General features: G+C 40.4%; 1 protein-coding gene across 4 annotated transcripts in view; it reads left to right on the forward strand.

Moving 5' to 3' along the window:
• The window catches only part of LOC141271052 (CMP-N-acetylneuraminate-beta-galactosamide-alpha-2,3-sialyltransferase 2-like), a 113,521-nt gene that overhangs the window by 98,567 nt on the left and 2,065 nt on the right, over positions 1–12,889 (forward strand). For all 4 annotated transcript variants that reach the window (XM_073681159.1, XM_073681156.1, XM_073681158.1 and 1 more), the window contains exons 4-6: positions 173–352; positions 5,409–5,454; positions 8,363–8,482. In XM_073681159.1, coding sequence (XP_073537260.1) covers positions 173–352; positions 5,409–5,454; positions 8,363–8,482 — 346 coding nt within the window. The remainder of the gene's footprint in view (positions 1–172; positions 353–5,408; positions 5,455–8,362; positions 8,483–12,889) is intronic.

Below are 12,889 nucleotides of genomic sequence, written 5' to 3' on the forward strand. Positions count from 1 at the left end.
ATACCACTGAGAAAATATAATTCATCCCGCAAAAATAAAAATCACCTACCTCTTTTAAAGATTAAACTTTCCTTTAAAAGCACATTACTGTATATTACCATTGTATTTATTGTATTTTATTTATTTTTACTACCTTTTCAAATGACAGAACTCATGTTAACTCTCTTAACAGAATGAATGGTGCTCGAACCTCTGGCTTTGAGGCAGATGTTGGCTCCAGAACAACCCACCATTTTATGTACCCAGAAAGTGCAGTACACCTATCACATGGAGTGCACTTGGTTTTGGTCCCTTTTAAACTCCAAGATCTAAGGTGGATTACAAGTGCACTTTCGACTGGAGAGATAAAGTTGTAAGTAACCATGCAAACAATGCAAATAGTGTGCGTCTACATTACGGTACATTTATAGTATGTGCTCAGTGAGCAATTAATTGACTGATTACACCTAGTGCTATTACACAACAGGATTGCCAGCCATATACCACGTAGTCAGTAATATACAGTCTGGAAAATAAGTATTTGCTACACTGCAGATTTTGCAAGTTTTCCCACCTACAAAGAATGGAGAGGTGTGTAATTTTTATCGTAGGTACACTTCAACTGTGAGAGACAGAATCTTAAAAAAAATTACCAGAAAATCACATTGTATGATTTTTACATAATTAATTTGCATTTTTAGATTCTGTCTCTCACAGGTGAAGTGTACCTACAATAAAAATTACAGACCTCTCCATTCTTTGTAGGTGGGAAAACTTGCAAAATTGGCAGTGTATCAAATACTTATTTTCCCCACTATTCCCTTAGATATCCTGCTATGGTCTTCGAAGATCCAAGAAAAAAAACTGTTACTATGTAATTGTAAAACCAGGTTTAAGTGAATAAAAGATGTTTTCTGAAAGTGGAACTGATGAAGGTCAAACGTTATAAAATGTCTTGGTGCCACTCAAATAGGTACTTCAGTTTACACTTAGTTATGTTATTCACACCTTGCAATAAGATGTATAGCTTTTACATTTTTATGTAATTATTTACTCCATTTTCTTGTGAGACTTTATTTTTCCTTAGTTAGGCTGTGTGCCCACGATGCGTTTTTTAAGCGTTTCCGCAGTGGCAAAAACGCTGCAGAAACGCTTAAAAAACGCTTGGTAGAAGGCCTGCCATGTTCCCCAATGATAATCCGCATGTGCTATGCACATGCTGCGGAAATTTCCGCTGCAGATTATCATTTCGGAAAAAAACATAGCACTACCAATTATTTTGCGGAAGTGCTGCGTTTTCGCCGCCATTGACTTCCATTAGACCGCATGGATTACGCATTGCTGTATATGTAGATGCGCATTTCATGCGTTCTAATGTGCGGATGGTACCCAGGTCTAGAGAAGAGGAGACTCTTCTCCAGACCTGGGTACCATAGAAAACTGTAAAAAATAGAATAAAATAAAAAATAAATATATACTTACCTTCTGACAGCCTGCGGTGCGCTCCTCCTTGCTTGGCAGCAGCTCGCGATGGAATGAAGGACCTGCGCTGACGTCAGAGTCATGTGACAGGTCACGCGACGCTGACGTCGGCAGGTCCTTCACTCTACCGCTGCCGGCAGCATGGACGGAGGGAATCAAGACTGCGGGGGCCATCGGAGGGTAAGTATACATTTATTTTTTTATTTTTTGACATTCTCTCGGGTCACAGTATATAAATCCATGCCGGTTGCATGGATTTACATAGTGTGACCAAGTTGACAAGCACTTTCCAAGTGATGCTAAAATCGTTTGGAAAGCGTATGTCAACCCGCATGCGGAAATGCAAGTGAAGAACGCTTCACATCCGCATGTCCCTGGCAGGAAAAACGCATGTACAATCCGCATGTACAATCCGCATGCGTTTTTTTCTGCCAGGGGAGATGCAGAAACGCTCAGGAAAAATCCAGAACATTTCTGCATCGTGGGCACATAGCCTTACATAGGTTGAAAAAAGACCTAGGACCACCAAGTTCAACCTTCCTCCACCAATTATACATTTTGTCACTAATTTAACTATAACCCACAATGTTATGTGTACTGAGGAAATCATCCTGCCCTTTTTTATAGCGTCTGGCATCACTACCTCTTGTGGTAGGGCATTCCACAGTCTGACTGCTCTGACTGTAAAGAACCCTTTCCTGTTTAGGTGCTGGAATCGCCTTTCTTCCACCAGTAATGAGTGCCCCCTGGTCCTTAGTATTGTCTTTAGAAGGAATAAGTCATGTGCCAGTTCTTTGTACTGACTACACGTGTATTTATACATTTAAATGAAATCTCCTCTGAGACGTCTTTTTTCTTAGCTAAACAATCTCAACTTTTTCAACCTCTCATCTTATGAGAAGCCTCCATCCCTTGTAATAATATAATTGCCCGCCTTTGAACTGACCAACTTATGAATAACCTTTTCTAAATGTGGATCCCATATTCTAGATGTGGCCTTACAAGTGATTTATAGAGGGGTAACAATACATTGGGATCACGGGATTTTAGCTCTCTTTTTATACACCCTAAAACCTTGTTTGCTTTTGCAGCTGCTGCTTGACATTGAGTACTGCTGCTCACTTGTCACCAAAATACCCAAGTCCTATTTTTAAAGGGAACTGATAAAAAGGTATTTACATGCAGATCATAGTGCTAATCTGCTAGGGAATACCGTTTCAAACACATTTGGCATATTTATGTGATGTTTGGCTGCAGGGAGAAAATTAAGTTATATTCTCCCTACAGACACTTGGCTCCAGTCAAGTCCAGGGCTGTGAGCTTAGTACAATCGCACATTGTCAGTCAAGTATCAGTGAGCGTGATTACTGTGCTTCCGCTGGGATGAGTACTCACTGCCTGAGCTATTTAACCCCCTCCCGATAGGGCAATTTTCTGATTTCCTCCCCTTCTTCCAAAAGCCATAACTTTTTTATTTTTCTGCCAACATAGCCATATGAGGGCTTCTTTATTTGTGGGCCGAGTTGTACTTTTGAATGACCCCATCCATTTTATCATCTGATGTACTGGAAAACCTAGAAAAAAATTCTAAGTGCTGCAAAATTGCAAAAATCGTGGAATTCCTCAATTGTTTTTTGGGTTTAGTTTTTACAGCATTCATATGGTAAAAATGATGTGGCAACGTTATTCTTCAGGTCAGTATGATTATGGTGATACCAAACATGCATAGTTATTTTTAAGTGGCGAAAAAAAATTCAGAAATTCATTAAAAAAAAAAATGTTGCTTCTGTCGCCATTTTTCGAGATCTGTAACATTGTCAATTTTTGGCCAATGTAGCTGTGTGAACGCTTGTTTTTGTGTCCTGAGCTGACTTTTTTAGTAATAGTATTTATGGGTCGATACATGTTTGGATTGCCTCTTATTGTATTTTTTTTCCAGTGTTGCGGTGGCTGAAAAAACGCTGATCAAATTAATTTTAGATTTTGATAAATTGGACTTTTATGGTCATGGAGGTACAATATGTGTGTGTGTGGGGGGGGGGGTTATTTCTGTATGTTAATGTGGGAAAACAGATGATTTGAACTTTTTCTAATTTTTTATTTTCTTTCATATTTTTAAAATCTTTTACTGTGTTGAGTAGTCCCTTATGGGCCTTGAACCTGTGATTGGCTGATCGCTTGTGCTATACACAATACTAAAGTATTGCTGTATGTAGTAAAATCACGGTCTCTTATGAACACACAGGCTGACTTTAATAGGAGTACTGTCATGATGGGCACAGGGGTCTTCAACAGACTCCTGGCTGTCATGGCAACCCATCGGCGCGCCAGTGGGCAGTTAGAATGGCGTGTACCCCAAGCTGTGCACTGAACTCTTTTTGTGGCTCTTAGAGGCAGATGATGGCTGAATAACACAGCCATTATTCTCAGGCAAAGATGTTAGCTCCCATTAAAGACAGGGTGCTGGCATATGACGTTCCAGAACATCATATGTCGGTAAGGGTTTAACTGAAACGGAGTTGTTGCAGAGATAATATAATTTAATTTTCTCCCTGCAACCAAACATCACATTAGACAGTCAAATATGTTTGAAATATTATTTACCTGCAGATTTGCAACTTACAGGTGCATCTGAGCTCCTTGGACAGTTCCTTTGAGCTCATGATTCTCATTTGGTCTGACATGCACTGTGAGCTGTGAGGTCTTATATAGACAGATGTGTGCCTTTCCAAATCAAGTCCTATCAGTTTAATTAAACACAGCTGGACTCCAATGAAGGAGTAAAACCATCTTAAGGAGGATCACAAGGAAATGGACAGCATGTGACTTAAATGTGAGTGTCTGAGCAAAGGGTCTGAATACTTATGACCATGTGATATTTCAGTTTTTCTTTTTTAATACATTTGCAAAAATGTCTACATTTCTGTTTTTTTTCAGTCAAGATGGGGTGCAGAGTGTACTTTAATGAGAAAAAAATGAACTTTTTAGAATTTACTAAATGGCTGCAATGAAACAAAGAGTGAAAAATTTAAAGGGATCTGAATACTTTCCGTACCCACTGTAGTTGACACTATTTAGATCAAGAGCGTAAAAGCTATCCTAGCGTGACAAGGTGCACCCAATCGGCATAGTCCCCAACTCTTGTAGTTCACTTTACTATGTCTCAGGAGACCTCAAAATAGATGGGGGCAGAGCAGCACCCAGACCTGACCGTTTTGCACCTGCCTGTGGAAAGCTATATAGATAGGATACCCAGCCCAAAAAGGAGAGCCACACCCCTGTATGTACAAAAACTACAGCAAAACCAAAGAAATGAGCCGAAACACATGTTGGTATAAGTGCAATGTGTAAGAGCATATTCACACTGGCCATTTAACAGACAAAATCTAGGATCAAAAAATGAGCAAATAACCTGCAGTAATTAAATAAATGAATAGTAATAGTGAATGATCTAATACCTTTTTGTGCTTGGTTCCCATTTATGGCAAAACATCATCAATTGTTTTTTTCACCACGGTCTCTCTTAGTAAAACAGTTAGATATTTTTTATACTACATTTTTTTCATCTATTTTTTTATGTTACTAGTAAGTTAGACCTTTGTCCGCATTAGTAATCTTTGTATAATTTTATTACACATTTGTTAAAATATCTGATCAAACATATTTGTAATTTATTTTGCCTGACAATTATTTGATCATCGCTGCCTATATCACCACATCTGGATCCTTTTTAAACTTGCACAATCACATAGTTCTAATAAACTTTGGTATTTTAATTTGACCATATTTTTGCTATATTATTACTGTTTTTGTTTGTGTTTTTGTCTTATTTCTGCATATGAACGTGTGTCTACATTAGGGATTTTGCCAGACGTATAAATTATAATTTTCATTCTGCAATTGGTCCTTTTTTGTAATTGATCTTTTTGTTTTCTTGCTCCTTTTAGTACATACACAAGAGTGAAGCAGTTCATACAAGCTGATAAAGATAAGGTGAGCTCTACTTGAAAAATAATTCTGGGAAGAAAACAAAAGTATAAGGTCTATTCACAAGTTTCTTTTTTGCTGCATTTTACAGTACAGCAAAGTGAATGGCATTTCTGAAATCTCTTGTCTATGCTGCTTTTCTTTTTCCTTGCAGATTTGAACCTTCAAAGCATTTTTCCCCCCATGTCTCAAATCTGCAGCATGTCAATTCTTTCAGTATTTTGCAGTATTTTTCACCAATTCAAATGAATGGGGGAAAAAAACGCAAGTATAAACGTATAAAAAAAATGCACGCAACAATGCAGCAAAAAAACTGTATGTATTTTACACTCTAGAAAAATCTGCTGCAAATACACGTGCATATACCCTAAGACAGGGGTGGGCAATTAATTTTCCCAAGGGGCCACATGAGAAACTGGCACTGCTTTTGAGGGCCGAACCAGTCGGCTGAACTTAAAGGGGTGGTCTGAAACCAAAGGTGAATTTCATACTAAACATTTATCTAAATAATGTAATTTTCTAATCTCCTTTTTTTATATACTTCAATTGAAAATTCCCTAATATACCCTCTCCAGTCTGACTTCCAGTCTTTTTTTTTTAACCTCCAATGGCATTTTGTTTGGAATACTCACACAGGACGTCATAAGGTGGTAGAAGCTGTGGTCACTTCCGCAGCTTCTGCCCCCTCCATGAAATGAAGTGGCATCAATTATGTCTGTTTCAGAGGTTGGGCTAGTCCCTGCTCTACTGATAATGCATCGGTTATAAATTATGACCTATGGACAGTATGAGCTCCCGGCACTATATTCCTTTGAATGAACAGTGACAGTGCACTCCCTTGCTGGCTCTAAAGAGAAGTGATGAGCCAGCAAGAGAGTGCGCTGTCAGTGGAAATTGTAAGGACACCACGCAGCAAGCAGGGACTAACCCAGACTCCGAAACAGAGGTCACTGATGGTGCTTCGTTTAAATGTGAGGAAAGCAGCGTCAGTGATCGCATCCTTTTCCCCTTGATGACGTCCCATGTGAGTATCCCAGAATGCACTGGAATTCTCAACAAAACATCATTGGATGAGAAAAAACAAACAAGAAGTTAGAGTAGAGAGGAAACGGTAGGGAATTTTTAATTGAACTGTACTAGATAAGTGATTGGATTGAATTAAATAGACATTTAGTATGAAATTTACCTTCTGTTTTAGGCCGCCCCTTTAATTCTGCTCAATATTAATTTTATCGCTTTATAAAAAGAAGGTGATTATATGATTACGTTTACACGAGCGATGTCATGATTGTCATCCAGAAAGGCAGACTATTTTTATCATCTGTATTGTGATCCATTTTTATATATCAGAAGTGAATAAAATGTACAAAAACAAATACAGTTTCGTATGATTGTAATCGAAATGTATCTGTAAAAATCAGATGCCATACAGATGATTAATATGTGATTCAATTTTTTTTTTGCAAACTCTGACTTCAATAAGTGAGTGTTATCCGATACACAGAAGAAACTGGTGTGTGCTGTGATCTTTTTCACACGGATATTTGGTCTGTGTTAGGCCACGGCCCCACTATCAGTATTCAGTCAGTATTTTTTCTCAGGAGTGGGTGATAAATGCAGAACTGGTGACTTGTTTCTATTATACCTTTTCTCTGATTGTTCCTCACCTGGTTTTGGCTCCCACTCCTGAGAAAAAAATTCTGCCAAATACTGATAGTGGGGCCGTGGACTTAAACTGTAATCTGAATAGCTCAATTGCAAAGCATTGCTACTAGTCCTGTCCGTGTGAAGTCAGGTTTATTTTATTTTTTTCACGAAAAGCACTAGGACCGAAAATACAGTTGTGTGAACACACCCTGATAATACTTGCTACAATAAAGTTTATCATAGCAAGCATTGGCGATTGATCAATCAATACATAAATTGGGAGCATGTGGAAAAAAAAAAGTTGTTTGCCCACCCCTGTTCCACATGCATAGATCCACATCACATGTGGGGCAGGATGTAACAGGCAGGTGGGGGGGATCTTTATTAAAGTCTATGGCTGTGATAAGTCACAGATCACAGCAGGGAGCATTGTGAGGAGCTTAACACTTACCTCACCTGCACAGGACATAGAACACAGCGCAATAACTCAAAAGCTCAGTGTAAAGGGTGAGGTAAGGGTTAACCCTCACTCAAAGGTGGAGAGGCAGCAGAGTATGTGGGGTGCAGTTTGGGGAGCACATAGAATATCCCAGGTGAGGAGGGGCACTTCACTGTTGGAGTCATTCACTAAGGAATACAAATGTTCTCTCCGATCAGTCTGAGCTGCCAGGGGAAGACTCAGTAAGCTGCAGATAATTAGCTGCTCTCACTGAGTGTAAACTGCGGTCTGAGAAAGGAGGCAGTGCTGTGCTGTGAACTGATCAGCACAGTAGACACAATGTCAGCTCCTAGCTGTTATTTTACACCATGGGGCTCAACTTAGATGTCACTTGCCCACTATGTGCAGCAGATGGGTGTAGTAGTCCAAGTTTCCCTCTTCTTGAACACTCCTGACCTGAAGACATTACAGTAGCTCTGCTCTGCAAGCAAGGAACTGAGCATCCCCACATCCACCAATGAGAAGATGGCATCCACAGGGGGGCGGAGCTACAATCAGAATGCTGAGTCTGAGTAAGATAATAGCTCAGGCTTTCTCCTGCGTCTGGCTGACTGTGTCAGCGGGCCACACAGAAGCGGTCAAAGGGCCGGATGTGGCCCGCGGGCCGCAGTTTGCCCAGGTCTGCCCTAAGAGGATCCGTCAGGTTTTCCTTGACCGTATTACTTTTCCTTGATTAATAAGGAATTATGGGTATATGTATATATAATTTGATCCAATTTATGCTTTTCAATGTATAGTAATGTGTATGTTTTTTGCCTATCATTTCAGGTATTAATATTTAACCCAACCTTTTTTAAATACATCCATGACAACTGGACGAAACATCATGGAAAGTATCCGTCTACTGGAATGTTGGCGCTCTTTTTTGCTTTACATATATGTGATGAGGTGAGTATATCTAGTTATAACGCCTTGACCTTGGCACGGGAGAAGTACATCTGATAATTAGGGTCTCATCAAAGAATAGTCGCTGTGTCGTGGCTGGTGGGCATGGACAAATTGGCCAATTTGCATGTGAAGTACCTCCATTCTATAGGTATAGACTATGATGCAGTAATGCAAATTAGAATATATAAATACATAAGTTCAACATCTGTATATATCTTGGTGCACACCGTGTGCTGCTACACTCTGTGGTATGTAATTGTAACTCCTGATAACACAGTAATAGTCGCAGGCTTTAAAAAAAAAAAAAAAAAAAGGCAGCTGCAAATACTAACCATTGGAACAGCTGGGTGCTGGAGAGTCGAATTGAGAAGGGTTGTCCATTTCAACAATTTTTTTTTAAAAAAAAGGCTCAGAATGGAAAAAAATCAAAAATGATACTCTCCTCATGATTCCATGACGCTCCTTTATGGACACATCCTCGTCCCTCATAACACATAGGAAATGACTGGTCAGCCAGTCACCGTCTATAGAGATGACATGTGTCAGTTACAGCGGTCACGTACCCTTTTGTTGGGATCTAATGATGTTATCACTGCAGTAGGAAGTAGACACCAGGACTAGGCAGTGTCAGATTAGGAATCGGTGGACTGTTGAGGTGGATATTCTGGCTTTGATCACTTAAAAGAAATTGTTCCCTTTCATAAAATGGTCTGCCCCACCTGCAGTTTGTTAAAACATAACAAAATGTCCTGTACTCTCCTTCCCCGGGTCCACAGGCAATTCTCCACTGCTCCGTGTCTGGCATTGGTGCTGACGTCACGTCGACCACACGGCAGCCAAACCTTGTGCTCAGCTGCTCTGCCCATGTACATAGAAAACCCCCTTTAGTGCAACTGAGATTACTGATTGGCTGTTTGTTATTTTTTATCAAACTGCAGATGGGGCAGAACATTGTCTGAAAGGGAACAATTCCTTTAAGCAAGAAGGGGTGATTGGGGAAGGTGACATTAAATTTACTGATACCTGCCACAACACGTTCACGATCGGCAGGTAGCATGTGCCTCTGCAATTCATATTCTCATCTGATTAGCATGTATCGGTAGACATGATGTCACTGGCCTACTCACCAGATATGGAAGTGAGTGGAGCCGGAACACCCCTTTAAATGGACCTGTTATGTTGAAAATGGTATCTTATCTACACGCAGGATGTTAAAGAGCAGAAGAAGCTGATCAGATTGATATACAAGTGCATCTCACTAAATCAGAATATCATCAAAGAGTTAATTTATTTCAGTTTTTCAATACAAAAAGTGAAACTCATATATTCTATAGAGTCATTACAAACATAGTGATCTATTTCAAGTGTTTATTTCTGTTAAACAAGTTGTCCATTACTTTATATTAACCCCCCCCCCCAATGTATCCCCCCTGGGGCCCTTAAGGATTTTTGCAAATACCTTACGTTGCTCTTTCTGCCTGTGAGCGTCGCTATCCTTGGCCACTCACAGGCATCATGTGACCCCACGCTGACGTCACAAGTGAGGCGTGACTCAGCGCTGGGGTCCCCGCGGTGGCTGCTGGGTTGTGGGCGGGGTTATTCCCCGCGTCACACCCAGCATCCACCGCACGCTTTCCCAATGAATGGGGAGAGGCAGAGCGCGCGCAGGGGGTAACCCCAGCCACAGCCTGGCATCCACCGTGGAACCAGGAAGACAGAGACCCCCGGCAGCTGCCAGCACTTGTCGCGACGTCAGCGGATGTCTGAGCCGGCTGCAGCCGGGGGTCACGTGATGCCTGTGAGCGGCCAGTGATACTGCCTGTGAGCGGCGCTATCTGCAACGTAAGCTAATTACAAAAATCCTTAGGGGCCCCGGGGGGATACATTGGGGGGGATAATCGAAAGTACTGGACAACCCCTTTAATGTTGATGATTATGGCTTACTGACCATGAAAACACAAAAGTTATTATCTCAGTAAATTAAAATAATTAACAAAAAACACCTACAAAGGCTTCCTAGGCGTTTAAAAAGGTCCCTTAGTCTGTTTCGGTAGGCTCCACAATCATGGGGAAGACTGTTGACTTGACAGATGTCCAGAAGGCAGTCATTAACACACTCCACAAGGTTCCAGAGTTCCAATTTTCATTTGGAAATCAAGGTCTCAGAGTCTGGAGGAAGAGTGGAGAGGCCACAATCCAAGCTGCTTGAGGTCTAGTGTGAAGTTTCCACAATCAGTGATGGTTTGGGGAGCCATGTCATCTGCTGGTGTAGGTATACTGTGTTTTATCAAGACCAAAGTCAGCGCAGCCCGTCTACCAGGAAATTTTAGAGCACTTCATATTTCCCTCTGCCGACAAGCTGTTTGGAGATGGAAATGTCATTCTCCAGCAGGACTTGGCACCTGTCCACACTGCCAAAAGTACCAATACCTGGTTTACAAACAACAGTATCACTGTGCTTGATTGGCCAGCAAACTCGCCTGACCTTAACCCCACAGAGAATCTATGGGTTATTGTCAAGAGGAAGATGAGAGACACCAGACCCAACAATGCAGACGAGCTGAAGGCTGCTACAAAGCAACCTGGGCTTCCATAACACCGCAGCAGTGCCACAGGCTGATCGCCTCCATGCCACGCCGCATTGATGCAGTAATTGATGCAAAAGGAGCCCCGACCAAGTGTTGAGTGCATTTACTGAACATACATTTCAGTAGGCCAACATTTCGGATTTTAAAAACATTTTTCAAGCTGTTGTTATAAAGTATTCTAATTTACTGAGATAATGACTTTTGTGTTTTCATTGGCTGTAAGCCATATTCATCAACATTAACAGAAATAAACACTTAAAATAGATCACTCTGTCTGTAATGACTCTATATAATATGAGTTTCACTTTTTGTATTGAACAACTGAAACAAATTAACTTTTTTGATGATATTCTAATTTAGTAAGATGCACCTGTACATGAATATTAGACATTTTTCCATTTCATTTGAAAAAACTGAACTCCTTTAGAAATTGATAGCAACAACACATCTTTAAAAAGTTGGGGTAGGGTTATGTCTACTATTGTGTAGGATCTCAATTTTCCTTCAATTAACTTTTTTCTGAAGTTGTTCCACAATTTTTAGATGTAGTTGTCCAGATTGGTGAACCTCTAACCATCTTTGCTTCTGAGAGGCTCTGCCTCTCTAACATGCCCTTTTTATACACCGTCATGTGACTTAGTTGAAAATTGACTCTTTTTAGCTATTATTCATTGATACCACTTTTGTACCACTTTTCCAGCCTTTGTTAGCCCTGGTCCAACTTTTGTGAGATGTATTGCTGCCATCTAAATGCTATTGCTAAATTAGTTCATTTTTTTTCAAATGAACTGGAAAAATGTCTAATGTTCAACTTCCGATCTGTGTTCTATGTTCTGTTGTGAATGAAATATGGTTATAAGAGATTTCCAAATCATTGTATTATTTTCTTTACATATTACACAGTGTCCAAACTGTTTTGGAATTGCCGTTGTATTACTACTAAACTAGGCAGTTACCATATGTATTATACTTTGTTATAAACCTAGTGTACACCCTGGTTTTTTGGTTGGCTAACAAACATGGGGGCCACATAGAGACTAAATATAGTATGTGTGGTCTGGTTAGAAAATACATTGCAAACAACTACTACACTGTGTGCAGAATTATTAGGCAAATGAGTATTTTGATCACATGATACTTTTTATACATGTTGTCCTACTCCAAGCTGCATAGGCTTGAGAGCCAACTACCAATTAAGTAAATCTGGTGATGTGCATCTCTGTAATGAGGAGGGGTGTTGACTAATGACATCAACACCCTATATAAGGTGTGCTTAATTATTAGGCAACTTCCTTTCCTTTGAATAAATGGGTCAGAAGAGAGATTTGACGGGCTCTGAAAAGTCCAAAATTGTGAGATGTCTTGCAGAGGGATGCAGTAGTCTTGAAATTTCCAAACTTTTGAAGCGTGATCACCGAATAATCAAGCGTTTCATGGCAAATAGCCAACAGGGTCGCAAGAAGCGTGTTGGCCAAAAAAGGCGCAAAATAACTGCCCATGAATTGAGGAAAATTAAGCTTGAAGCCGCCAAGATGCCATTCGCCACCAGTTTTTCCATATTTCAGAGCTGCAACGTTACTGGAGTATCAAAAAGCACAAGGTGTGCGATACTCAGGGACATGGCCAAGGTAAGGAAGGCTGAAAAACGACCACCTTCGAACAAGAAACATAAGCTAAAACGTCAAGAATGGGCCAAGAAATATCTTAAGACTGATTTTTAAAAGGTTTTATGGACTGATGAAATGAGAGTGACTCTTGATGGGCCAGATGGATGGGCCAGAGGCTGGATCAGTAAAGGGCAGAGAGCTCCACTCCGACT

This window comes from Phyllobates terribilis, unplaced genomic scaffold (genome assembly GCF_046119375.1).
Source record: "Phyllobates terribilis strain yellow unplaced genomic scaffold, ASM4611937v1 Scaffold_5__5_contigs__length_657084704, whole genome shotgun sequence".
Lineage (NCBI taxonomy): Eukaryota > Metazoa > Chordata > Amphibia > Anura > Dendrobatidae > Phyllobates > Phyllobates terribilis.